The following is a 26,122-nucleotide window of genomic DNA, read 5'->3' on the forward strand; positions in this document are numbered from 1 at the left end:
ACGTTTAGGGCAGCCCATTCATTTCAATGGGCTTCCTTACCCACAAAAATACAGGGAAAGAAGTCCCCGACCTTTTTTTTTTTTTTAATTGCACTGAGAATTAACGGTACCCCTAAAGAGCAGCGCATTCGTCTGTGTGTCAGGAACGAGTGCGACAAAGGCCAGAGAATTCTTGTTGGGCAGTGTATTAATGCTCAAACGAACACACTTGGACCGAATTTTAATGGTTCAAAGAATGTCAGGCAAAATGGTCAGCCCTCACACATGTTCACTTCATCAAATCTGGCCCTCTTTGAAAAAAGTTTTGACACCCCTGCCCTAGTGGATTATCCACTTGTAAAGCTAGCACTCAAGACAGTGCAGCTTGTTCTAGCATGTTAACATTCATTCTATACATATTTATTTATGTTTTATGAATTAATTTAGGCATTGTGGCTTGAATCCCTCTGTTATAATTTGCTGAGATTTACGTGTATATTATTTCAGTGTAAGTAAAACCCACCTATCTCCACAGTTTCAGTCTCAATCTCTTGCTCTTCTGCAACATCTTGCATCATAAAGGTCTCATCATCATACACCAGCACCTGGGCAGCATAGCCCTCCTCCATAGGTGCGCCGGGAACTGGTTCTACAATGACAGCAGGGTATTCAATGACTTGAACTTCTTCCTGTGGGATCAGACAATTCCCAAGAGAGTCAATTCAGAGTCTGTTAAGTTCTATAAATCAATTGTCTTTGTTAAAAAAAATCTGCAAACCACACAAAGGGCACATAAATATGGGCAAGCATTTCTGTCTTATTATTCTATATACACAGCAAAAAACTAACTACAAGAGCTTGTAAAAGTTACCAAAGCCAATTATTTTTACACATATCTTAAAGTGGATGTAAACCCGAAATTTTTTTTCTTGATGTCATAATGTAGAGTATAAGATTTCCTATCATTTGAGCCCAGTCTTGCCACAAAGTTAATCCAGCTCTGAGCAATCCTCTTTTATTGTTCAGTGAGATAAAACTTGACAGAGAAAAACTTTGTCAAATCCTCCCCCTTGCTGTGAGTGACAGGTGATTTACATATCTCACTAGCCTAAGGCATGCATTATTTTTTAATTCCCACCCCCACTCCTTTCTTCAGCAGCTCTGCAAGGATTGGCTGTTCCACACCTCGGCATGATTTGGCATGCTGAAGTCATGTGGTTATTTTCCTGTCTTTTCACTGGATGTTAGAGATCATAGCAGAAGTTCAGTGTACGAAATACACAGGAGAAAATGCATATTGACAAGGGGAGTGTAGAGGTGGGCGGGGAGTCTACTGACATCACGACTCCACCCACCGAGCTCCAGACAACAGACCCACCCACAGATTCTACAGTTTTTCGGGTCTTATAGCAGACAGAGGGGAAACATTTGACAGGTAAAGATACATGCAGGAGGCATGTATATCCTTATAGATAACCCCTATGGCAGTAGTTTAGAAAGGATGACATTGGGTTTACATCCACTTTAATACTGTATCTTTGACCTGGAGATTCACAAGCCCTGCATGCTGCAGCAATCCACACAATAATACTGATCTACAAGGTATTACAGTGTACATTTTTCATAAAATTACCAAAAGGATTAAACAAGAACACTTGTTTCTATTAGGCCTCATTCACACTGGGCATACTAAAGCATACGCCTGTGGAGGGCTGTGTTTACCTGTATGGAGGTTGCACAGGGGTTCTATGCATCCACATGCAAGTAGTCTCATTCATGTCAATTTGGATGCAGCAGTTGCACAGACACGGACGCTGTTCCCAACTTGACATCTGTGCAGGTGCATGGCCCCGAACCCTCTCAGGGAAATATCAAGCAGTTTTTTAAAGCAGACCTTTACCCTTTTTTTTTAAAGTTCCTGTCATTGTGATTATCTGCCCCTCCTATAATATAATCGAAAAGAATATATTTATTTATTTTTAGCTCAAAATACCTGAATAGTTCATTCAGTGTCTCCTTGCACTTTTCTCCTTTGATCGCCTAGACAAACGACAAAGCTTTAGTTCTGATGACTCTTGGGATATCATCACATACAGTTGTGTGAAAAAGTATTTGCCCCCCGTCTGATTTTTCATTTTTTTTGCATATTTGTCACACTTAAATGACTCAGATCATCAAACAAATTTTATTATTACACAAAGATAACCTGAGTAAATACAAAATGCAGTTTTTAAATGATGGTTTCATTTATTAAGGCAAAAAAGCTGTCCAAACCTACCTGGCTTTAAGTGAAAAAGTAATTGCCCCCTAAACTTAACTGGTTGTGCCTCCCTTGGCGGCAACAACTGCAATCAAGCGTTTGCGGTAACTGGCAATGAGTCTTTCACATTGCTGTGGATCAATTTTGTCCCACTCTTCTTTGCAGAATTGTTTTAATTCAGCCACATTGGAGGGTTTTCCAGCATGAATGGCCTGTGTACGGTCATGATACAGCATCTCAATTGGATTTAAGTCCAGGCTTTGACTAGGCCACTCCAAAACTAAAATTTTGCTTTGTTTGAACCATTTGGAGGTGGACTTGCTGTTTTTTTCGGATCATTGTCTTGCTGCATAACCCAAGTGCGCTTGAGCTCACGAACTGATGGCCAGACATTCTCCTTTAGGATTTTCTGGTAGAGCTCAGAATTCATGGTTCCATCAATTATGGCAAGTCGTCCAGGTCCTGAAGCTGCAAAGCAGCCCCACAACCACCATGTCTGACTGTAGGTATGATGTTCTAGGTATGAAATGCTGTATTAGTTCTATGCCCGATGTAACGGGAAGCACACCTTCCAAAAAGTAAAATTTTGTCTCATCAGTCCACAGAATATTTGCCTAAAAGTCTTGGGGATAATCAAAATGTTTTTTGATAAATGTGAGATGAGTCTTTGTGTTCTTTTCTCAGCAGTGGCTTTGGCCTTGGAAGCCATTTTTGCCCAGTCGCTTTCTTATTGTTGAATCACGAACACTGATCTTACCTGAGGCAAGTGAGGTCTGCAGTTCTTTAGATGTTGTTCTGGGTTCTTTTATGATCTCCTGGATGAGTCGTTGTCATGCTCTTGGACTAATTTTTGTAGGCCGGCCACTCATGGGAAGTTTCAACACTGTTCCAAGTTATCTCCATTTGTGGATAATGGCTTTCCCTGTGGTTCACTGGAGTTCCAAAGCCTTAGAAATGGCTTTGAAACTATTCCTAGACCGATACATGTAAATTACTTTGTTTATAATCTGTTCTTTTATTTTTAGATTGTGGCATGATGTGTGGCTTTTTGTGATGTGAAATTTAACTCAGCTTTTCAAAAAATTGTGGTTAAACACAGTTCATTCATGATTCAGCATGGGAGGGGGCAATTACTTTTTCACATAGGGCCAGGCAGGCTTGAACAGCTTTTTTGCCTTAATAAATGAAATAATAATTTAAAAACTGCACCTTGGATTTACTCTGGTTATCTTCGAGTAATAATAAAAATTGTTTGATGATCTGAATCATTTAAGTGTGAGAAATATACAAACAAATAAAAAATCAGGAATGGGGCAAATACTTTTTCACACAACTGTATCCCAAGAGTCTTGGGGCAGTGAGACAGAGGTTCAAGAGTCATCAAAAGGGGCGTGTCTGCACAGGAGGCGATGGTAGGAAGAGTGAGCACTGCTACGGGCAAGTGAGGAGCAGTTCACTGTATGTAGCAAAAGTTGGTGCGAGAGAGGAGCAGTTTACTGTATACAGCAGGAGTTGGTGCAGGGAGAACAGCAGTTCACTTTATGTAGCGGTGGCTGGTGCTGAGGGTGGCAGAGCAGTTTACTATGTTTAGCAGCATGTGTGTCAGGTTTCAGGAAGAGACCGCCCGCTGGCTTCACCTGCCCATACTACAATATAGCTCAGCACTGCATAAAAAACACTTTAAATTGTAAATACAGCATATTTTTGATTATTAAGCCCCAAATTCTAATTACCAATATACTTTACTGCTACAGGTTTTTTTTTTGTTTTTTTGTTTTTTTTAAGAATTTGGACTGAAGTGCCTCATTAAGAGGTGTATGATATTAGAATTTTCACTATATCCTCAACCAGGGTAGATAAGACAAGACAGCAAAATCTAATTGCCAATTTACAAAAGCATTTTCTTGTATTGTTTACTAGAGAGAGGAATTTTTCCTCAAAGTAGTAAAATTCGTTTTCACTGGCTTTTGTCATTGCAATTCAAAATCACAACTCCTCATGTCAAACTTTTATACACTGGAAAGAAAAACGCAGAACACAAAATAAATAATACAATACATATACAAAATAAGTCAAATAATAATACAATACTAAACATTCAGTATAATACAAATACATTCGTTTTTACTGGCTTTTTACACTGCAGTTCAATATCACAACTGTTCATTACAAACTTTCATACCCTGGAAAGAAAAACATAATACTGTACATAGAAACAAAAAAAGGAATTCTGACTGTAATTCTGACCTGTAAATTGCATATTATTGAAATACAGTACAGGATACACCCTTTCGTGTCCAAGCCTATTTCTGACATTTGTTGCTTACAAGTTAAAATCAGTTTTTTGCAAGAAAATTACGTAGAACCCCCAAACATTATATATATTGTTTTATCAGAGACCCTAGAAAATAAAATGGCGATCATTACAAATTTTTTATGTCACGCGGTATTTGCACAGAGGTCTTTCAAACGCATTTTTTGGGGAAAAAATACACTTTCATGAACTTAAAAAAAAAAACTGTCAACTTAGCCCAATTTTATTGTATAATGTGAAAGATGATGTTACTCCGAGTAAATAGATACCTAAAATGTCATGCTTTGAAATTGCGCATACTCGTGGAATGGCGACAAACTACGGTATTTCAAAATCTCCACAGGCGACGCTTAAAAAAAAAATTAACGGTTATCAGGTTAAAGTTACAGAGGAGGTTTTTTTTTTGCTGGAATTTTTGCTCGCACTCTGACGATCGCGGCGATACCTCACATGTGTTATTTGAACACCTTTTTACATTTGCGGGCGCGACTTACATGTGCAATTTCTTACGTTTTTTTTTTTTTTCTTTACATTGTCACTTTAAAAAAAATCTGATCACTTTTATTGCTGTCACAAGGAATGTAAACATCCCTTGTGACAGTAATAGGTGGTGACAGGTACTCTTTATGGAGGGATCAGGGGTCTAAAAGACCCCAAATCCCTACTTTGCACTTAAAAGTATTCAGATCGCCAAAATCAGCGATTCTGAACACTGTAATTTTTTTTTTAAACGGCGCCATTGGCAGCCGAGTAAACCGGAAGTGACGTTGCTTCTGGGATTTTACATTGGAGACCCAATCAAAGCCAAATTCGGGTTTGTTAGGGTCTCAGCCTAGCCGGCGGATGCGCAGGCTGGTGGCTCGGGCCTCCCAGTGGGGGTGGACGTCCCATCCCGCTCCTTTAGGATAACAGCCGAGCGGCTTTTATCACATCAGTTATCACTAAAAAGCCAACCGCTGGCTCTGAAAAACGGCACCTGGGTGATGCCTGCAGCTGCCAATGACCCCGATGTAACCCCTTAAAGCCATGAACGCATATTTGCGTACGGTCAGCGTGAAAGGGTTACAAACTTTTATAACAAGTAGTCGGCACAAAAAAAAGGACAAACGAATCCTAGTTATACAATGATGTGCATAAACAATAGGGAAAAGGAAATTCCATATCAATAAAAAAGTTTAGTCCGTGTTGTAACACTGCAAATGAAGGAAGCAGGAATAGAGTGTAGAATCCACATTCAGGGCAGCCTTCCAATGGGAGTGAAAGCCATATCCCAGTAGCACTATAAAGCAAGGAGAAAGAGGCGCCTCTGGGTGCAGACGTTTAAAACAATTTATTAAAAAATTACAGCAACAGCTGGTAATGCACTCACATTTAGGAAGAAGATAGTAGGCAAAAAGAATGTCCCAAAGCAATCAAGGGGATCCGTGGGGTCATCTACTCTCGGCTGATGGATGGTAAAGGCTCTGGGCAGTCTGTGGACGCTGGATGTTTTCCGGACGAACAGCGGAGACAGGCTCCAGAGAGAGGCTCGGATTGCAGCCGATCAGGCGAGGGATGATGACGCCACTCGATATGCGACGCGTTTCCTAAGCTGGCTCGCCGTGAGTGGTATGACGGCGGCGCTCCTTTGTCAAGCTGATTGGCTGGGAGCTGAGGAGGAAGTTTAAATAGAGAGCGCTGAAGGGGGAAGGGGGCGGAATAAGGGATGGGCCTGGAATCTGGTGTATAGAAGTGTCAGCAGAGAAGGGAATCGAGGAAAAATGACGATGAGAAGGGATATATGGTGCTAATGTGAAAAAGAAGAAAAACCTATTGGCTACAATGGGAGGGAAAGAGAAAGGGGACAAATGTGAAAAAGGAAAGGAAAATATCATAATATACACAAATGTAATGAATGAAATAAGCGGGGGCAGAGGGCTGTAATGCAATTATAGGAATTGCATTACAGCCCTCTGCCCCCGCTTATTTCATTCATTACATTTGTGTATATTATGATATTTTCCTTTCCTTTTTCACATTTGTCCCCTTTCTCTTTCCCTCCCATTGTAGCCAATAGTTTTTTTCTTCTTTTTCACATTAGCACCATATATCCCTTCTCATCGTCATTTTTCCTCGATTCCCTTCTCTGCTGACACTTTTATACACCAGATTCCAGGCCCATCCCTTATTCCGCCCCCTTCCCCCTTCAGCGCTCTCTATTTAAACTTCCTCCTCAGCTCCCAGCCAATCAGCTTGACAAAGGAGCGCCGCCGTCATACCACTCACGGCGAGCCAGCTTAGGAAACGCGTCGCATATCGAGTGACGTCATCATCCCTCGCCTGATCGGCTGCAATCCAAGCCTCTCTCTGGAGCCTGTCTCCGCTGTTCGGCTGGAAAACATCCAGCGTCCACAGACTGCCCAGAGCCTTTACCATCCATCAGCCGAGAGTAGATGACCCCCACGGATCCCCTTGATTGCTTTGGGACATTCTTTTTGCCTACTATCTTCTTCCTAAATGTGAGTGCATTACCAGCTGTTGCTGTAATTTTTTAATAAATTGTTTTAAACGTCTGCACCCAGAGGCGCCTCTTTCTCCTTGCTTTACAAACTTTTATACCCTGGAAAGAAAAACATAATGCTGTACGTAGAAACAAAAAAGCAATTCTGACTTACCTGTAAATGCATAAATTAAATACAGTAGAGGCTGGATATTCATAGACCCTGGGTGATAGACTGCTACCTTCAGGTGGACACTGTCAAAGATTTTGAAGACCCTAGGCATCTCCCTATAACCCTACCCCACTCCATGAGTTCTCAGTTTTGTAGCAGGCAATACAGAGTAATGCAGAAAAAGAGGGCAGGTGCCCTGTTCTATACCCCAAGGTATGTCATTTATAGGCAAGTAAAAATTCCCTTTTTCTTAAAATGTGCAGGACACGGGCTTGATATTCATAGACCTTGGGGGCATTCTCAAGCAACAACTAAGATGTGTGGGTCACAACAAGGTAAACAGAACTGTGCCAATGGGCCAAACAAGAACAAGGGTCAACAGACCCAATTCTGAGTGCCCTTTGGGCCTGAAAGTTGCATCCACAGAAGACTGGATATAGAACTGGTAGAACTTTGAAAAAGTACAAACAGAGAACCAAATGGCGGCCTTACAAACCTGGGAAACAGGGGCCGATTTCAGAATTCCCAGGGAACTCCTACCTTTGTAGAGTGAGCATGTAAAGTGCAAGAGGTGCTTTGCCCTTTAGTGTGTACGCTCTTGGGATTATTGGTCTTATCCACCTAATGATGGTGGATCATGAAGACCTTGCGAGGTCCTGAGGGTAGGACCAAAAAAAGGAGTCAGTCTTCCCTATAGAATTTGGAGCTTCAATTTAAATTCTGAAAGCTTTGTCCAAATCCAGGCAGCAAAGAGCAATCTCCTTTGAGATTCTTTGGAGTAGGATACAACAAAGGAAGGACTAGGTCTTCATTGCGTTGGAAGGCTGACACCACCTTAGGAATAAAGATGGGTCTGTGAGCAAGAATACTTATTCCTTGTGAAGAATGAGGAATGGTTTCTTAAGAGGTCTGACAGAAGGCTAGCTTGCAGGAGGAATCATCTAAAGGGAGTTTTCTGATCGGCTCCAAGAGTGGTTGCTGTACTTTAGAGAGAACCAAATAGAGGTCCTAATGAAGCACTGGCCATTGTAAAGGTGGTAAAAGGCCAAAACCTGACACTTAAGACCCTGTCCCTCAAAACCTGGGCTTGAAGCCTTGCCGTTAAAGCCAGAGACTGAGAAGCAAGTCTGGTCTGTCTGGAAGGGGCCAGGGGTCATCAGCTAGATGTCTGAGGATGTCTGTGTACGAGAAGAAACTGAGTACCAGATTCTTCTGGGCCAGTTTGGTATACCAGTTTCTTGCCCTTCTCTATTTTGTGGTGCAGTCCATGCGGACATCGCACTTAAGGAACAGCATAAATTAGTCTGTATCGAGTCCAGGAAATAATCAGAGAATCTAATGCCAGTGCTAGGGGATCCTTGGTCCTGGCCACAAGCGGAGGTAACTTGTCGTTGAACCCAGAGGTCAGAATATCCTGTGTCCAGATTCTCCATCTCTGGATGCAAATGCTTGTACAATGCTTGTGTCGCCTACTGTGAAACGCAGAAAGCGCTAAGGATGTAGGTAAATGGGATTGGGTTAGGCATCTTGCATGTCTACGGATGCCAGGTATTCACCTTGATGCTCGAGAACAAGCCACAAGATTCTACTCTTGACTTTTTCTAGGGCATCAAGTCCAATTAGCTGTTGTTTGACAAATATAAACTGCAGCAATAGCTGGTTGCAAAGTAAAGACACATTCAGGAGTGATTTATGTATTTGTTCCGAAACGGGTAGCCACATAGCATCGGACACCTCATTCCAAAAAGTCAAATATATTGGAGGAGGGTTGGGGTGGGATTATAACAGTGCCAACATATAATAATGGAAACAAAAGGTAATTAAAACATCACATTTATTGTAGATCAGATAAAATCACTCATTGTACAGCTTCATTTTGGTGGTTGAACAAGTGAATGTCCGGTTGCATGGTGGCTATAGGTTCATATGTTATCCTGACACAAAGGCTTCATCAGGGGATTTAGGAACCACCAAAAAACATGTGAAACCATACAGAATAATATAAGAGTACAATTTCAGAAAAAATATTTTTATATATAAGAACATATACATAAAAGGTATAAATATACAAAATATATGTACACCGTTTGCCATTGTCCACCTATCCCAAGGCTTCCTCAGGAACATGCATGGACATTCTTCTCTAATGAATAGATATAAATATAGATCTTAGTTTACAGATCTCAGACTTGAAAAAGTGCATAAAATACAAGGAACCAAGTACATAGTAGATGATATCAGAGAGAGCAATTGGACACCAAGGCCCTCCCGAGGAGAGACACTGACCAAACCAGATCGCCCACAGAGAAGAGTACCATTGAATGGCTTATGTACCGTTGTAAAGTCTATATTAACTATGAAACGATCTAAACATATTGATGTGACATGTCAATAACAATGCATGTCGCTAGGAATATTTAGTTAAATCAGATTATTTGGACATTTTATAAACAAAATGTGTGCTTACATAGAGAGTTTCTGTTAAATGGACAACTGGGAGCCCCTATAGTGTCCAACAAAGTGCAGCTGTGAATATATGGCTATATCCAAAGTTAAAGTTCTCTACCTACAGCCCTATAGAGATAAAGAAAAGACCCAAAATTTAGTTTCCGAAAGAAAGATCAATGTAAACTGTCCTACCATAAGCATTATAGGAGAAAATTGCTTTCCTGTATGTGCTGTTGGGTCTGTGTATATGAAGACTCCTGAGCGAGGCGAGGCAATGACACAACCATGGATGATACAATCTACAAATGGTATCTAGAAAAATATTACCCCCCCCCCCCAGGACTAGGAGTATGGCACCTTTTAAGGCAATGTAATACACTGCATTGGTAGTATCTCTGGATGAAAGTAGTTGTACCTGTTTGCAGCTGCGTGGACAATGTGGCTCCCAGGGACTCCAGCAGCTTAACCAATGCCGCATGGGTCTATTTGTACTCCTCCCCATTGCACCAGGTAGGCACGACGTATTTTGTCACGCCGTCCAGACGCAAAGACGGACACTATAAACAAAATTCCGGGAAAGGGAAGAGACCAGGAAAGAAGCCCAAAGGGCTGGAAAAGGATTCTTCAGAGAGGAACACCCATGTAATATAATAAACAGAATTCTTTATGTAGAAAAGACTAAAAATTACACACACAATAAATATAATAAGATATCTTAATACCTCCACCACAAGTATAAAATTAATGATAACGTTATCATGAACAGGTGATCACCACGGACAACACCCCTCAATCATACACCCACTAGTAGCAACTAATACTAAAAACTGAAGAAAAATAACATAATAATAAGCTATGATAAGCTAAACAAATAAAGAAAAAGAAAAAATCTTCAGTTCATGGAGAGCAATTTTGGTTTGTACACCAAATAATGCAGAGCCTGCCCTGATACAGTACCTCAAGGGGAGCAGATGAAAATATAAGCAGGAGGCTGTAGAAGCGATCCTAGATGATAATAATAGCAGTCCCCTAATGTACAAACAGTTGAAAAAAGTGGAAAAACATAGCGTAGCAGCACTATTAAATATGTGAGTTTATCTAATGAGGAGAGCAGGTGAATAGGGGGGTGAAACTCCTTCCCTTGTGACAGTCTGTGTGAGGCGGCTTGAATAGGAGCTTACGTCATTATCATGGCTGAAGCACATACTCATAGATACAAGGGTAAAGGATATGTTGAACACCTGCAGATGGATATCCCTTTTGGAGGTTCCAGTTAAGTATATCTAGACAATGTCAAGTGTTTAAAAACTTACTGGTCCATACAGGGTTAGTTAGCGGTATCCACGAGACCGGACTGCGTAGCTCACAGGCAGATGCACTCACCGGCCGTACAGTACTGAAGAAGCCCACATGATAGAGATCTCATCACAAGCTTACCGGTCCTTACGGGAATAGTCAGAAATTTCACCAGGACCAGACCGCTCAGCTGACAGGCAAAACGACACACTGGCAGTGCAGCACTGGAGGAGCAACCCACGTGATAGAGTTCCAGGTGGAAACTGAATTCACATCCACAGTACGCTGATGTCCAGGTGTATAGAGACTAGATAGTCCCGGTTAGTTTTAGATCTACTTCAGAGTCAGTGAACCCAAAGTTAATTAATCCATAAAGTTATAAGATCAACTCATCCATGGATAGTGCTGGCTATTTGGACTACAGTCTTCAATAAAAATAAATGCGACCACCCATGTTCATATAAAGACAGCTGCTCCCAGGGCAGGAATAGTGGGAGATGAAGGGGTAAGAAGTCCGTGGTAGACCCTGTAAAAACAGGGGCGTCTAGCTGACCAGTTTCTTTCGACAAGCGAAATTAATCAGAGCTCTCCTTTACCCTTGTATCTATGAGTATGTGCTTCAGCCATGATAATGAAGTAAGCTCCTATTCAAGCCGCCTCACACAGACTGTCACAAGGGAATTAGTTTTACCCCCCTATTCACCTGCTCTCCTCATCAGATAAGCTCACATATTTAATAGTGCTGCTACGCTATATTATTGTATCAGGGCAGGCTCTGCATTATTTGGTGTACAAACCAAAATTGCTCTCCATGAACTGAAGATTTTTTCTTTTTCTTTATTTGTTTAGCTTATCATAGCTTATTATTATATTATTTTTCTTCAGTTTGTAGTATTACTTGCTACTAGTGGGTGAATGATTGTATGATTGAGGGGTGTTGTCCATGGTGATCACCTGTTCATGATAACGTTATCATTAATTTTAAACTTGTGGTGGAGGTATTGAGATATCTTATTATATTTATTGTGGGTGTAATTTTTTGTTTTTTCTAAATAAAGAATTCTATTACTGTACATGGGTGTTCTTCTCTGAAGAATCCTTTTCCAGCCCTTTGGGCTTCTTTCCTACTCTCTTCCCTTCCCGGAATTTTGTTTATATTGTTGGTTTGATTCAGAGGAACTTGTTTTAATAGCCTCATTATTATTTAATTACCTGGGCTATAAGCAATAGACCCCTTGCACCTGGGTGGGTAGAGTGTCTACACTATTACTTCTGTTAAGATATTGGTACACTCCCCTCCCATTGGATTATCGTTACAGACGGTTTCTCCTTGACTATCCAATTTGTTTTTTCTATATGCAAAGACAGACACTGACAGATGATGCTGTGATAGGGGGAGGAGGCCACTCCCCCGCCCCACCACAATCCCACACCGCGCACCAGGATAACAGGCTGGCGGAGACCCCGGCCACAACCCGCTCATGTGGGCGTGCCGAGCGGGGCGACGACGCCGCACTTGACACTCAGGCTCCCATGCTAAAGTCTGCAGGGAGACGGGGAGGCGCCGGAACCCATGAACCAGCACCACCTAATACCTGGATAACTTAAAATTCACAAATAACAGCCAGGAAAAAATCACCTTCTTGGACGTAGAAATCTTTGTGAACGAGGCAATAAACTTATGCTCAACTCTGTATAGAAAGCCAACTTCTGGCAATACATTATTGCAAGCAACTAGCTCGCATCCAAAACAGCTAATCAGGAGTATCCCATATAGCCAATACCTCAGATTGAAACCTAACTGCACCTTAGAGGAAGACTTTAAAAGAGAGGCAGCCTTTTTATATGAACGGTTAATTACGAGAGGATACAGTAAGACATGCTTAAAGAGAGCTTATAATAAGGTAAAACTGCAAGACAGAAATGCATTGATTTACAAACCAAGAAAAGAAAAAGGCTGTATCAACCAGGATAGTGACCAACTATAATAGATAACATGACAAGGTCCGGAAGATCTATAAGAAACTCTGGTATCTTCTCACTGCAGATGACAAAATCAAGACATATATAAAGCCCTTTCCAGAAACTACTTTTAAAAGATCCAAATCCATCAAAGACACCATGGTAGCAAGTCATCATACTGGGAATAGGCCAAGCCAAACAGACAAACCAGGCACCAATCCATGCGGCAATTGTAATTATTGTCGCTTCATTTTGAGAGGTGACAGTACTGGTCTCCCCAAAGGCACTTCTTGAACGCCCAGATATAGAGTCACCTGTCAATCTGTTGGGGCGGTCTACATAACGAAGTGCCATTGTGGAACGTTCTATGTTGGTAAAACAAAACGTCCTTTGTTTTGTAGGATTAGTGACCATGTTTCAGCAATCTCGAAACGAAAAATGGAAACTCCTATTAGTAGACACATGGGATTATACCATAATCACAATCTAACAATGATTGGTTTCTTCGTTTTAGAACATATTCCCCCACATGATAGGGGTGGGGACATCGATAAGCAACTATTACAGCTTGAAGCAAAGTGGATTTCCAGGCCTGAATGAGGGCATCAGCTACAAACCCTTTCTATAGCCCCTGACAGCTCATTTATGTCGATTCAACTTACCCAGACCCTAGTGCCACAGGTCTGGACCTTTTTCCGAATGCCCCTGCCGCCTTACCACTCTCAACCTTGACGCTGTGTTGTCATTTTGGACCCAATTGTTAACCACTATTGGGACTCTCCTTTGAACCCCCTTTTTGGAATTCTCTCTCAGGATTGAGATTTGGTTGCAATACTTAACGTATGTTTATACTGTACTGTAACTGCAATGTCCATTTTATTGTAAGGGTGCACCCACGTGAAGGGCAGGATTTTCGTGTCATTCCACTAGAGTGATAACTAATCCATGATCACACAGTAATTTGATTAAATTTTTGTTTACAGAGCACTCATTTGAGTACAATCGCCCAGGACTTTCACCCATCCATCTGTCACCAGATCCCAACGCGGACACCCACAGCAGCACGGTCCCTATCCCTCAATGGGGGACGTGCTGAGCTCCCTTGGAGACAAGGGCATTTCTTTGGGTCCAGGTATTAGGTGGCACTGGTTGATGGGTTCCTGTGCCTCCCCATCTCGCCGCGGACTTTAGCATGGGCACCTGGGTGTCAGGTGCCGCGGCATAGCCGCGCTCGGCACACCCACGTCATGCAGAGTGCAGGTGGAGTCTCCGCCCACCTGGTATCCTGGTGTGGGCTTGTGGTGGGGTGGGGGAGCGGCCACTTCCCCCTGTCACAGCGTCATCTGTCAGTGTCCGTCTTTGAGTCTGGATGGCGTGACGTCATACCCAGAGTCAATATTTTGTAGAACCACCTTTCGTTGCAATTACAGCTGTCATATTGGACGGAGAGTGTCTGTAAACTGCAATTTTCAAGTCTTGCCACAGATTCTCAATTGACTTTAGGTCTGGACTTTGATTGGGCTATTCTAACACATGAATATGACTGGGCCATTCTAACACATGCTTTGATCTAAACCATTCTTTTGTAGCTCTAGCTGTACGTTTAGGTGATTGTCCGGCTGGAAGGTAAACATCTGCTTCAGTCTCAAGTCTTTTGCAGACTAACAGGTTTTCTTTTAAGATTGCCCTGTATTTGGCTCCACCCATCTTCCCATCAACTCTGACCAGCTTCCCTGTCCCTGCTAAAGAAAAGCATCCCTACAACATGATGCTGCCACCACCATCCTGGTGGGGATGGTGTGTTCAGGGTGATGTGCAGTGTTGGTTTTTCACCACACATAGCGCTTTGCTTTTAGGCCAGCTTACAGTTTACTTGTAAAATCCTTTTCTTTGAAGTACATCACGGGGACACAGAGCCATAGTAGTTGCTATGTGGGTTATAGGCCACCTTCAGGTGATGGACACTGGCACGTCCTAAATTAAAAAGTGCACTCCCTATATAACCCCTCCTACTGGTGGGAGCACCTCAGTTTTGTAGCAAAGCAATACACGTGTATACCAAGAAGGGAGGGACCTCTGTGTCCCGTGATGTACTTCAAAGAAAAGGATTTTACAGGTAAGCTGTTATAAAAATCCTATTTTCTTATCATACATCACGGGACACAGAGCCATAGTAGTTACTATGTGGGATGTCCCATAGCAATGCCAACTGAAGGGAGGGAGACACAACAAAGTAGGGCACCAAGAGACTAGAGGACTCATACTGCAACCTGCAGTACACTGGGCCCAAAGGCGTTGTCCTCATGCCTTTTAAATCTATTTGATAGAATCTGGTAAATGTATGGACTGAAGACCAAGTTGAGGCCTTGCAGATTTAAGCCATGGAGGCTTGGTGATGCACTGCCCAAGAAGCACGAACAGCCCTGGTGGAGTGCGCTTTAATATGAAAAGGGGGAATTTTCCTCTTTAAACCATAAGTTTGAACAAGCACTTGACAAATCTATTTAGAAATAGTAGATTTCGATGCTGCCCATCCTGTTTTAGGACCATCTGGCAACACAAACAAAACATTTGTTTATGAATCTGAGCGGTCACTTTCAAAAGACCCTGACTGCTCTCACCAAATCAAGAAAATGTAGTGACCTTTCTTCCACAGAAACGAAGTTCTGGAAAAAGATGAAGGCAGAACAATATCCTAGTTTAAATGAAAACCCGATGCTACCTTCGGTAAGAATTCAGAATGAGGCCGCAATACAGCCTCATCCTTATGAATAACCAATACGGCTCCTTACAAGAAAACACCGATACTCTTCTTGCAGAAGATACGGCAACCAAGAAAATTATTTTTCCCCCGTCAAGAGGACCAAGGGAATATCTCGTACTGGCTCCAAAAAAAGCCGACAGGACTAAAATTAAGTCCCAAGGGTTCAGGGTGACCAAACTGGAGGATTAATCCGCGTTACCCCCTGAATAAAGTTACCAACCAGAGAGAGGGAAGCAAGTGGTTGATGAAACGAAAGACCAATAAGGCCGACATCTGGCCATCGATAGGATTAGAAATGAAGCTGGCCTTGAGTACTATCTGTAGGAATTCAAGGATCCTACCTATGACATATTTCCTGGGGTGCCAACCCCTGGATTTACACCAGGAGACATATGCCTTCCAGATTCTTGACTCTGGATGGTGGCTTTCTAGCATTTAACCAAAGTAGAAATTCTGAGGCTAACCGCCCACAATCTTTCAGAATGTGGGTCTCAATAGCCAAACCACTAAATTTAGCGTTTGTAAGGTAGGATAGAATACCAGACCTCGCGAGAGAAGGTCTGGCCATAGTGGTAGGGTCCAAGGGTCCCCCACCGCCATCTTTATGATCTCGGCAAACCAAGATCTCCTGGGCCACAAGAATCACCTCCTTCCCTACTCGCTTGATCCTGCGAAGAAGGCGCGGAAGCAACAGAACAGGGGGGAACGCATAGATAAGTCAAAAACTAATCCCATGGAAAAAAATCAAGGCATCGGTTTCGTATGCCATCGGATCCCTTGTCCTTGACACAAAGTTCCACATACGGAACTCCCCATCTTCTGGTATATTAACAGAAACATGTCGGGGTGAAGGGACCATTCTCCCGGGAACAATTGTTGGCGACTCAAGTAGTCCGCCTACCAATTCACTATTCCTGGAATAAAAATTGCTAATAGGCAAGGAAAGTTGTTTTCTGCCAAGATAGAATATGATTCAACTCTTTCTGGGCTGCATGACTTCTTGTGCCCCCTTGGTGAATGATAAAAGCCACAGCTGTGGCACTGTCTGATTGGATCCTGATAGGAAAATTCCGTAGTTTGAGCATCCAGGCCTCAAAGACCAGGCGTACTGCCCGAATCTCTAGAATATTGATGGACAAGGTCATGACTGATTTGGACCATTTCCTTAGAACAGATGCTTCTTCCAGGACTGCTCCTCGGCCCAGAGGGCTGGCGTCTGTTACCACCTTCCAGGTAACTGGTAGAAAGGATTTCTCTTTTTGAAGATTCTTGGATATCAACCACCAGCTGGGGCTCTGACGCACATTGGGGGATAAACGCATTGGGAAGCCCAGAGCTTGGGCCTTCTTGTTCCCAGTTGACAGGATATGAAGTATGAAACCGCGCATAAGGAAGAAAGAAGCCACCATCTTTCCCAACAAATTCAAGCAAAGCCGAATAGAAGGATTCTTCTTTGACTTGAGAAACTTAATCAGTTCCCTTATGGAACTGATCCTTTCCTGGGGAAAAAAAACAAACTCTTCTGAGCTGTATCAATGATCAGCCCCAAGTACTGCAATCTCCTTGATGGATTTAAGGAGGATTTCTCTAGGTTGATAATCCAACCTAGGTATTCCAGGTAGCTAACTGCGGTGACCAAAGTTTGGATTAAGCGGGTTACCGAATTGATCTATGAAGAGAAGTAGGCTAGTATTGTTATACCTTGGGCCATTACCCTGGCTAAAGAAGGAGCCAGGACCTTTGTAAACAATCGAGGTGCAGTAGCTAGACCGAAAGGCAGAGCTACAAACTGAAAATTAAGATTTTCTACCTTGAAGCGTAAATTTCTGGTGAGCGGGGAAAAAATTGCACACGGAAAAAAAAGCATCCTTGATGTTGATTGATGTCAGAAGTTCTCCCTCTTGTAGGACAGAGACTACTGATCGGATTGACTCCAGGCGAAAAGAACAGATATTCAAAACCGGTTTAGATCTTTGAGATCTAAAATGGGTCTGACAACCCCGTATGGTTTTGGAACCGTAAAAAAGGTTTGAATAAAACCCTAATCCTTGCTCTACCAAGGGGACCCCCGATATCACTCTTTGAGACAAGAGATGATCCAAAGCTAGAAAGGGAGACTTCTTTTTGCTGGATCTCTGGGAACATTTTGATCTGAGAAAACGAGGAGATGGGAACTCTGACATTGTTCCTGCCAGACCCTTGAAAACTGTGGAAGACTTCCCCCCACTTGAGCGAGCGGGGGCGCCCTTTCATAAGGCTTTAGTATTTTGTTTTGTGGGTTACCTCCCCCAGATTGTCTCCAAATAACTGTTCACCATAAAAAGGGAAACTGGCCAAGAGCTTTTTGCATGCGTTTCGGCTAGCATAGGATTCTATGCACATGTACCAGCCTTAGCATGAGCCATGAGGCCTGGAGAATAGAATCTTTCATAGCGTCAACTGTAAAACAGAATGCTTCTGATATGGCGGCCAAACCCTGGGCCTGCTGATCAGGAATAACTTTGAGTACCTCTATAAACTGGTCCTTTAAGGACTGAACCTGCAAGTGAAATATAGTTGTTTTTTGTTTTTTTTAAAAAGGAACTCCAACTTTTTATCTGTTGTACCCTTTAGAATATGAGCATTGTCTACCGGACAAGTCAGGTTTTTGTTTTTGTTTACAGAGGATATAGCAGCGTTAATTGCTGGAACTCCCCATAAAACCCTTCCTCCATAGAACAAAGTATTGAATACTTTTTCAGAGGAAAAAAAAACTGTTTATATGGGTGCTCTCACCCAGAATACATAAGTGAACCCAAGCAGAAGTGGGCTCATCGACTGACTGCGTTACTGGCAGTAAACATGTGGAGTGGACCAATCCAGTGAGCGACTGTAAACAACCTTTCCTGCGAGCTTGATACTTCGCATCAGGTTCTTTGGAAAAGGAGACATCAGTCGTTTCCTGGTCCTAGAGAGAAATTCACCATCCCTTGCTCCTTGTTCCCCAGTATGAGGGTCCTGTGCAATGGACGGGGACCTGTTGCGCTTAGTCCCACTCTGGGATGCGATTAAAGCATTAAACTTTTACTTCAAGCTTAAAATGGTTGAAGAAAAAACCTACTTAGTAATATACATAGGGGCTGCAGTGTTTAAGAGCAGCTGCAACACTTGCCCCTCCTGACGGTTCACAGTGACCAGCCATATTACTCTCAGGGGAGGATGCCATCTTACTGGGATGGATCTAGGCTTCTGTGTGACTAAATAAGTCTGCCATAGCCCGATGCACAAAGCAGAGGTACTACCAGAAGGAATGCATCCACTGCTTGAGAAATAGTTCAGCTCTGTCACTGCTATTAATGCTCAGCTTGATGCAGTAGTAAAATGTGTCAAAGGAATGGCCCTTTCCCCCCCCCCCCCTTTTTTTTTCCAAAAAATTGTTTTTCCCGCATGAGCGCGGGCCCCAGATGCTATAGGATCCACCAGGAGGAATGGCGGAGGGGGGCCTGGAAGCCACCAAGCGGCATGCCATTTTTTATTTTTTTTAAACCTTTGGCGCCCTTTCCCCGAGAAAAGGGGAAAAAAAAAACGGCACAGGGGGGGTGTCCGGTGGGGCGAGGGAACCCCCCAGACTTACCGGAGGTCTTGCTGCACCGGAGGAAGAGAAATTTGCTGTTTCCTGGACAAACGTGAGCTCTCTGAGAAGCATGAGACGTAAGTGCTCAATACAGCCCCCAGTGGTGACACATAGGCATAGCAACATTTACTGATTTAAAGGAGACATAAGAAAATGTTTTAAAATTTCTTAGAAAACTCCACTTACCTTTCCCGCCGCAGGGTTTTCTGTGGTAAACCAACAGACCCAATCTTCACCCTTCACGGTGGGGTTCCGTTAAACCTTCAGGAGCCGGGGATCCTCGAGGAAACTCACAATCCTGGACCTGCAATAGCACCTCTGCCAGTAAAACTTTATGGCCGTACTACCAAAAAGTACTGCAGCTAATACAGCCATGAGCCTTTTTGGGAAAGATGCAACAAGTTTTTCACACCTGGATTTGGGGATCCTCTGCCATTCCTCCTTGTAGATCCTCTCCAGTTCTGTCAGGTTGGATGGTAAACGTTGGTGGATAGCCATTTTTAGGTCTCTCCAGAGATGCTCAATTGGGTTTAAGTCAGGGCTCTGGCTGGGCCATTCAAGAACAGTCATAGAGTTTTTGTGAAGCCACTCCTTCGTTATTTTAGCTGTGTGCTTTGGGTCATTGTCTTGTTGGAAGGTAAACCTTCGGCCCAGTCTGAGGTCCTGAGCACTCTGGAGAAGGTTTTCGTCCAGGATATCCCTGTACTTGGCCGCATTCATCTTTCCCTCGATTGCAACCAGTCGTCCTGTCCCTGCAGCTGAAAAACACCCCCACAGCATGATGCTGCCACCACCATGCTTCACTGTTGGGACTGTATTGGACAGGTGATGAGCAGTGCCTGTTTTTCTCCACATATACCGCTTAGAATTAAGGCCAAAAAGTTCTATCTTGGTCTCATCAGACCAGAGAATCTTATTTCTCAACATCTTCCTTCAGGTGTTATTTTAGCAAACTCCATGCGGGCTTTCATGTGTCATTACCCCCTTTGTCCAGCGCTGTAACAATAACCCCTATGGGTTATCATTTACATCAGTCACTGCCCCAGATAGCATAGCGTTTTTGGATTTGGAACTAGGACATGATGATCAATCACCTCTAAAAACTACACAAAGCCTACGGCAAGAAATTCCTACCTACACTTTGAGAGTTGCCACTTCCCCAAGTGGATCTCTAATATTCCCAAAGGACAATTTTGTTGTCTCCGACAAAATTGTACAAAAGTCGAACTCAGCACAACCCTAAAAAGCAAGTTTCTTGACAAAAAGTATCCAGAACCCCTGGTCGAAGAAGCTTATCAACATTACCTTCATGGGAAACCCACAACAACAAACCAACCTACGCAGGATGGTTCTAGCAGGTTCGTTACCACCTTTCACAATAAACACAAAAGTATGGAGATACTATAGGATACTATGCAAATATTGGGGCATGTTACAGCAAGATCCTCATCTTAAAATGCTACTAGCTGCCCGTCCTACAGTCACTTACCACAGGGCTCCAAATCTGAAACAAAAAATTGCCCCTAGCAAATTCAAACCCATCTCAGTCTCACCATCCGTACCCATATTGATTCCTCTGACAGGCATGTTCCAATGCCGAAAGGCCTTATGTAAGACTTGCAAATTTGTCCAATATGGACAGAAATTTTTTATGACCAAGGGGAAGCCATACATGCTGAAAGAGTTTTTCAATTGTTCGCCTGACTTTGTCGTCTATGGCCTTAGTTGTCGGTGTGGCCTGATCTATGTAGGCCGGACAATAAGGACCTTGAGACAAAGGTTCAGCGAACACAGAAGACTTATTGAGGGTAGCACTGACTCCCACAGTGTCCCTAGACATTTCGCTATGGCCCACCTAAGTTCCACAGTGGGGCTTAGGGTTTGGGTCATAGAACAGATCCCTAAGTCCCTACCTGCGGCCGGGAGATTCAAGAAGCTCTGTGCCCGTGACACCTATTGGATCTATACCCTAGACGTACTCTCGCCAGGAGGTATCAATGAGAGCATTGAGATCGCCACCATTCTCTAAACAAATTGTGCTTTGTCTTTTCAAACAGCCTCTCTCCCCCTTCAGTTTTTGTCTGATTTTACTTACATCATCCACATTTATGTCTGCAAGTTGGTTTTTCTTTCTTTTTTCCTTTTTTATGATCCCCTTCGTTTATGGGGGTGGCAGGTTGTTGGAGGTATGTACACCACATAGCCTCGCACAACCCACACATTTTGATACTCTACATATTTAGCCGTAAAAGATATTCTATTTCATTTATTGATCATCCTACAACATAATTACCGGTTCTCAGTTTTTTCATTATAACCATTTATTTTATTATTTCAAATTTTCATTGTACTTTTTGTACACATAGAGCACTATACCAAAATACCAATATTCCCATGATATTTGATTTTTACCCTTTTAAAATATATTTGTATACAACTTTGTGACCATGAAATAATTCTTTCAGATACACAAAGAAGAACCTTACACATCCTTTATTCTCATTTTTTATATATACAATTTTATTCTCTTCTATTTACCATTCTTTTGTATAATTTTACTTGTTCCCAGTGTTTCTGTATCCTGAAGATCTCAGGAATGTTATATTGATGAAGGAGCGCGGCTGCCACGTCATTGCAGCCCGTACGCAGGGGAAACGCGTCGCTTACCAGTGACGTTAATTCCCCCTCGCCTGCCATCCATCTGCGTTCCAAGGCCTCGCTTTGAGTTAGTCTCCACCGTGGCCTGCTTCAACATCTAGCCGTGTCCGGAGCATATACAGCCTCACGCGCGGCAAGCAGGAGGACACTTATGACCGATCTGACATTTTATCTCCACGATCGATACTGTCACTACATGCCTTTGATGACTTCACACTTGTGAGTTGCCTGTACATGTGTTTTAATAAAACTGTATTTTAAACTTCTACACCCAGAGGTGCCTCTCTCCTTGTGCTCTTTTTTTGGGCTTTCATGTGTCTTGCACTGAGGAGAGGCTTCCGTCGGGCCACTCGCCATAAAGCCCCGACTTGTGGAGGGCTGCAATGATGGTTGACTTTCTACAACTTTCTCCCATCTCCCGACTGCATCTCTGGAGCTCAGCCACAGTGATCTTTGGGTTCTTCTTTACCTCTCTCACCAAGGCTTGTCTCCCCCGATAGCTCAGTTTGGCCGGACGGCCAGCTCTAGGAAGGGTTCTGGTAATCACAAACGTCTTCCATTTAAGGATTATGGAGGCCACTGTGCTCTTAGGAACCTTAAGTGCAGCAGAAATGTTTTTGTAACCTTGGCCAGATCTGTGCCTTGCCACAATTCTGTCTCTAAGCTCTTCAGACAGTTCCTTTGACCTCATGATTCTCATTTGCTCTGATATGCACTGTGAGCTGTAAGGTCTTATATAGACAGGTAGGTGTGGCTTTCCTAATCAAGTCCAATCAGTATAATCAAACACAGCTGGACTCAAATGAAGGTGTAGAACCATCTCAAGGATGATCAGAAGACATGGACAGCACCTGAGTTAAATATATGAGTTTCACAGCAAAGGGTCTAAAAACTTATGATATTGTGACCATGTGATATTTCAGTTTTTCTTTTTTAAAGAATCTGCAAAAATGTCAACAATTCTGTGTTTTTCTGTCAATATGGTGTGCTGTGTGTACATTAATGAGGAAAAAAATGAACTTAAATGATTTTAGCAAATGGCTGCAATATAACAGAGTGAAAAATTTAAGGGGGTCTGAATACTTTCCGTCCCCACTGTACGCTTTTGGTTGTAACATGACAAAATGTGGAAAATTTCAAGAGGTATGAATACTTTTTCAAGGCATTGTAGGTTGAATGTGATTGATATATATATATGCAGCCATTAACTGGACTCCAAGAACCTATCTGTATCAATTATTCTGCCTAAAAACCCTCCCTTCCTGAACACTACCATGGATATCTATCCAACAAGACCTCCCAAACTTGGAATCCTTAGATTGTTCAATAGAATTAATAAAAGTCACGCCTGAAAATTAAAGCTGATCACTGGGTAGAATCAAAAGTTACATTTGCAATGGGGCTCTCACTGCATTGAAAGGGTTAAATGTCCATTTTTATTTAGGGGTCAAAGCCATTTCCCTTCTCTGCTCCGTTGATGGCAGGCATTCTGATGTCATCATGTACTATGCAGGACAAACAGTTCTGCAATGTAATGCCGCGTACACACGGTCGGACTTTTCAGCTACAAAAGTCCGACAGCCTGTCCGACAGACTTTCGACGGACTTTCGACGGACTTGCGGCGGACTTTCTAACGAACAGACTTGCCTACACACGATCACACAAAAGTCAGTCGAATTCTTACGTGATGACGTACACCGGACTAAAATAAGGAAGTTGATAGCCAGTAGCCAATAGCTGCCCTAGCGTGGGTTTTTGTCCGTCAGACTAGCATACAGACGAGCGGATTTTTCGACCGGACTCGAGTCCGTCGGAAAGATTTGAAGCATGTTTCAAATCTAAAGTCCGTCGGATTTGAGGCTGAAAAAGTCAGTTGAAAGTCCGGAGAAGCCCACACACGATCGGATTACCAGCCAGCTTTAGTCCGTCAGCGTCCGTTGGACTTTTGTAGATGAAAAGTCCGACCGTGTGTACACGGCATAAGTGAGGATGCAGAGGGTCAGCCCACCAAATGCAAAAGAGGAAAGCATCGGCCGCTGGAGGATCAAGGGATACTGAAAGTGACGTATCCTCTAGACCAAAACATGCATTTGATTTTAACTAGATTTAACCACTAGTGAGTGTGAGCCGAGTAACTAGGAGAAACAAAAGATTTTTATTTCTGCTGGTATGCATATGTTGAAGAACTTGCAAAAGACAAGGTTTTAATTACACTGAGTAATGATTAGACAAAAACTGAACTCCTGTATAGTAAGGAAACTATCTTATATGTAGACTTTGATGCAAATAGATATATCCAGTAGCTTCAAAGTAAACATGATGTGCAATCACTGAAAAAGTGTACGGATGTTCTGAGCTCTTTAAAAATACATTACAGCATGAGCATACAGTGGTAGCTAATGACTCATTCACTTTACATAGTTTTCTCACCTGTTCTGGATTCTCAACCCCATTGCTGGCAAAGTTTCCCACTGAGCCACCACTATCCACCACAGCCGAGGTCATGTTGCATCCCACAAGTCTAGCTGTAAGCTAAGACTACACAATGGGCTGGCTACTGAAACCACCACTCTTGGTCTTCACACTAAGCCTGGAAGGGAAAAGAAGGGTATTTCGAATGTACTACTTATGCAGAAATAATAAAAAGAAATATAGACTGGCTACTGTACACAGAAAAGAAGTAACACAAATCAAAGTGCCAGACCAAACTTTCTGTAATCCTATACAGAGTTACTGAAGAGTAGTTGTTTTAATAGATCATTTATTTACCATAAAAATACGGCTTTAATACATTTTGTAGACCGAGAGCACAGGCCTGGGCTAGTAATGCTCATGTAAATGAACCCTTAAAGTGGAATTCCAGCATTAAACTATCTAGTCCTAAAAATGCTCCCACATCAAACACCTATTCTGGCTAACTTGTGTAAAAAAAGATGCATGTACTTACCTATTTTCAGCCTGCTCCAGGATCCGGCAACCTGTGTCAGTCAGCAGTGGCTGCAGGAGAGAGGCGGGAGCGCCGACAACGGATGGGCCATAGGAGCCTATGGGAGACATCATAGGTTACCGCTAAGACCCTGAGGAGAGGGTACTCCCTCGTAATGCATAAACCGCTTGCGATACCATCTGGTTCCTCCTACACACCCGGTCCAGGTCGTAGGGGTCCAGAAGACACAGCTCCAAATTCTTTGAGCAATACTAAGCCTCTTTTAAACGTTTATCTGTGAGTATGATTCTTGTTTTTATTATTTAAATACATTTTATTCTATGGTAATGCACAAGGTCGGTGCGCCCTCCATGTCTTTCTATATGTTTCAGCTCCAAGGACACCCATTGTTCTGAGGAGGGCAGCAAGACCTTAGACTTTCCACATTTTGCCCAAAGGGTTGGCTACACCACGTACATATGGACTAGGTCCCTGAGTGCAGGAGATTGTTTTGAGTTGTTTAGACATCACTGCTCCAAGCTTTACCGCCGCTGTCAAGCACTCGCCTCTCTCCCCTGCAGCCCCTGCTGGCTGACACAGGGGATCACATGACCGGGCTAAAAATAGGTAAGCACATGCATCTTTTTTTACACATGTTGGCTAGCATAGGTGTTAGGAGGGGAAAGGGGATATTTTTAAACACTGGATAAGTTAATGTTGGAAATCCACTTTAACCACCTTACCCCCAGGCCAATTCTGACATTTCTCACATAAATGTACATTTTTTTTTTATAGAAAACTACATAGAACCCCCCAACCATTATATATATTTTTGAAAGCAGAGATACTGGAGAAGAAAATGCTGGTCGTTGCGATTTATGTCGCATATTTGCACAGCCATTTTCAAAATGCAAATTTTTAGTAAAAAATACACATTAATGAATTTTAGTGCACATAAACATAATAGAATACCCAAGTTTTGGTAAAATTCTAAAGATGTTACACCAAGTAAATAGACACCAAACATGACATGCTTTAAAATTGTGTACGCCTGTGGAACGGAGACAAACTACGTACATTTTTAATATCCATAGGTGAAGCTTTAAAAGCCTTTACAGGTTACCACTTTAGAGTTACACAGGAGGTCCGGTGCTAAAATTATTGCTCTCGCTCTCACATATGTGGTGCAAACCCCATTTACATATAGGAGATATGGGACTTTATGGGTGCATTACAATGCAGAAATCACT

The 26,122-nt window shown here is 42.6% G+C and overlaps 1 protein-coding gene across 4 annotated transcripts in view; it reads right to left on the reverse strand.

The window, feature by feature from the left end:
- Positions 1-26,122, reverse strand: part of ELF2 (E74 like ETS transcription factor 2) — a 190,976-nt gene that overhangs the window by 94,562 nt on the left and 70,292 nt on the right. For 2 of the 4 annotated variants that reach the window (XM_073603885.1, XM_073603896.1), the window contains exons 2-3: positions 24,377-24,536; positions 503-668 (exon numbers count right to left, since the gene is read on the reverse strand). In XM_073603885.1, the coding sequence (XP_073459986.1) occupies positions 503-668; positions 24,377-24,451 (241 nt within the window). In that variant the 5' untranslated portion in view covers positions 24,452-24,536. Of the gene's footprint in view, positions 1-502; positions 669-24,376; positions 24,537-24,893; positions 24,991-26,122 lie in introns of all 4 variants that reach the window. The other 2 variants (XM_073603890.1, XM_073603903.1) reach the window with 2 other exon arrangements.

This window comes from Aquarana catesbeiana, linkage group LG01 (assembly GCF_042186555.1).
Source record: "Aquarana catesbeiana isolate 2022-GZ linkage group LG01, ASM4218655v1, whole genome shotgun sequence".
NCBI lineage: Eukaryota > Metazoa > Chordata > Amphibia > Anura > Ranidae > Aquarana > Aquarana catesbeiana.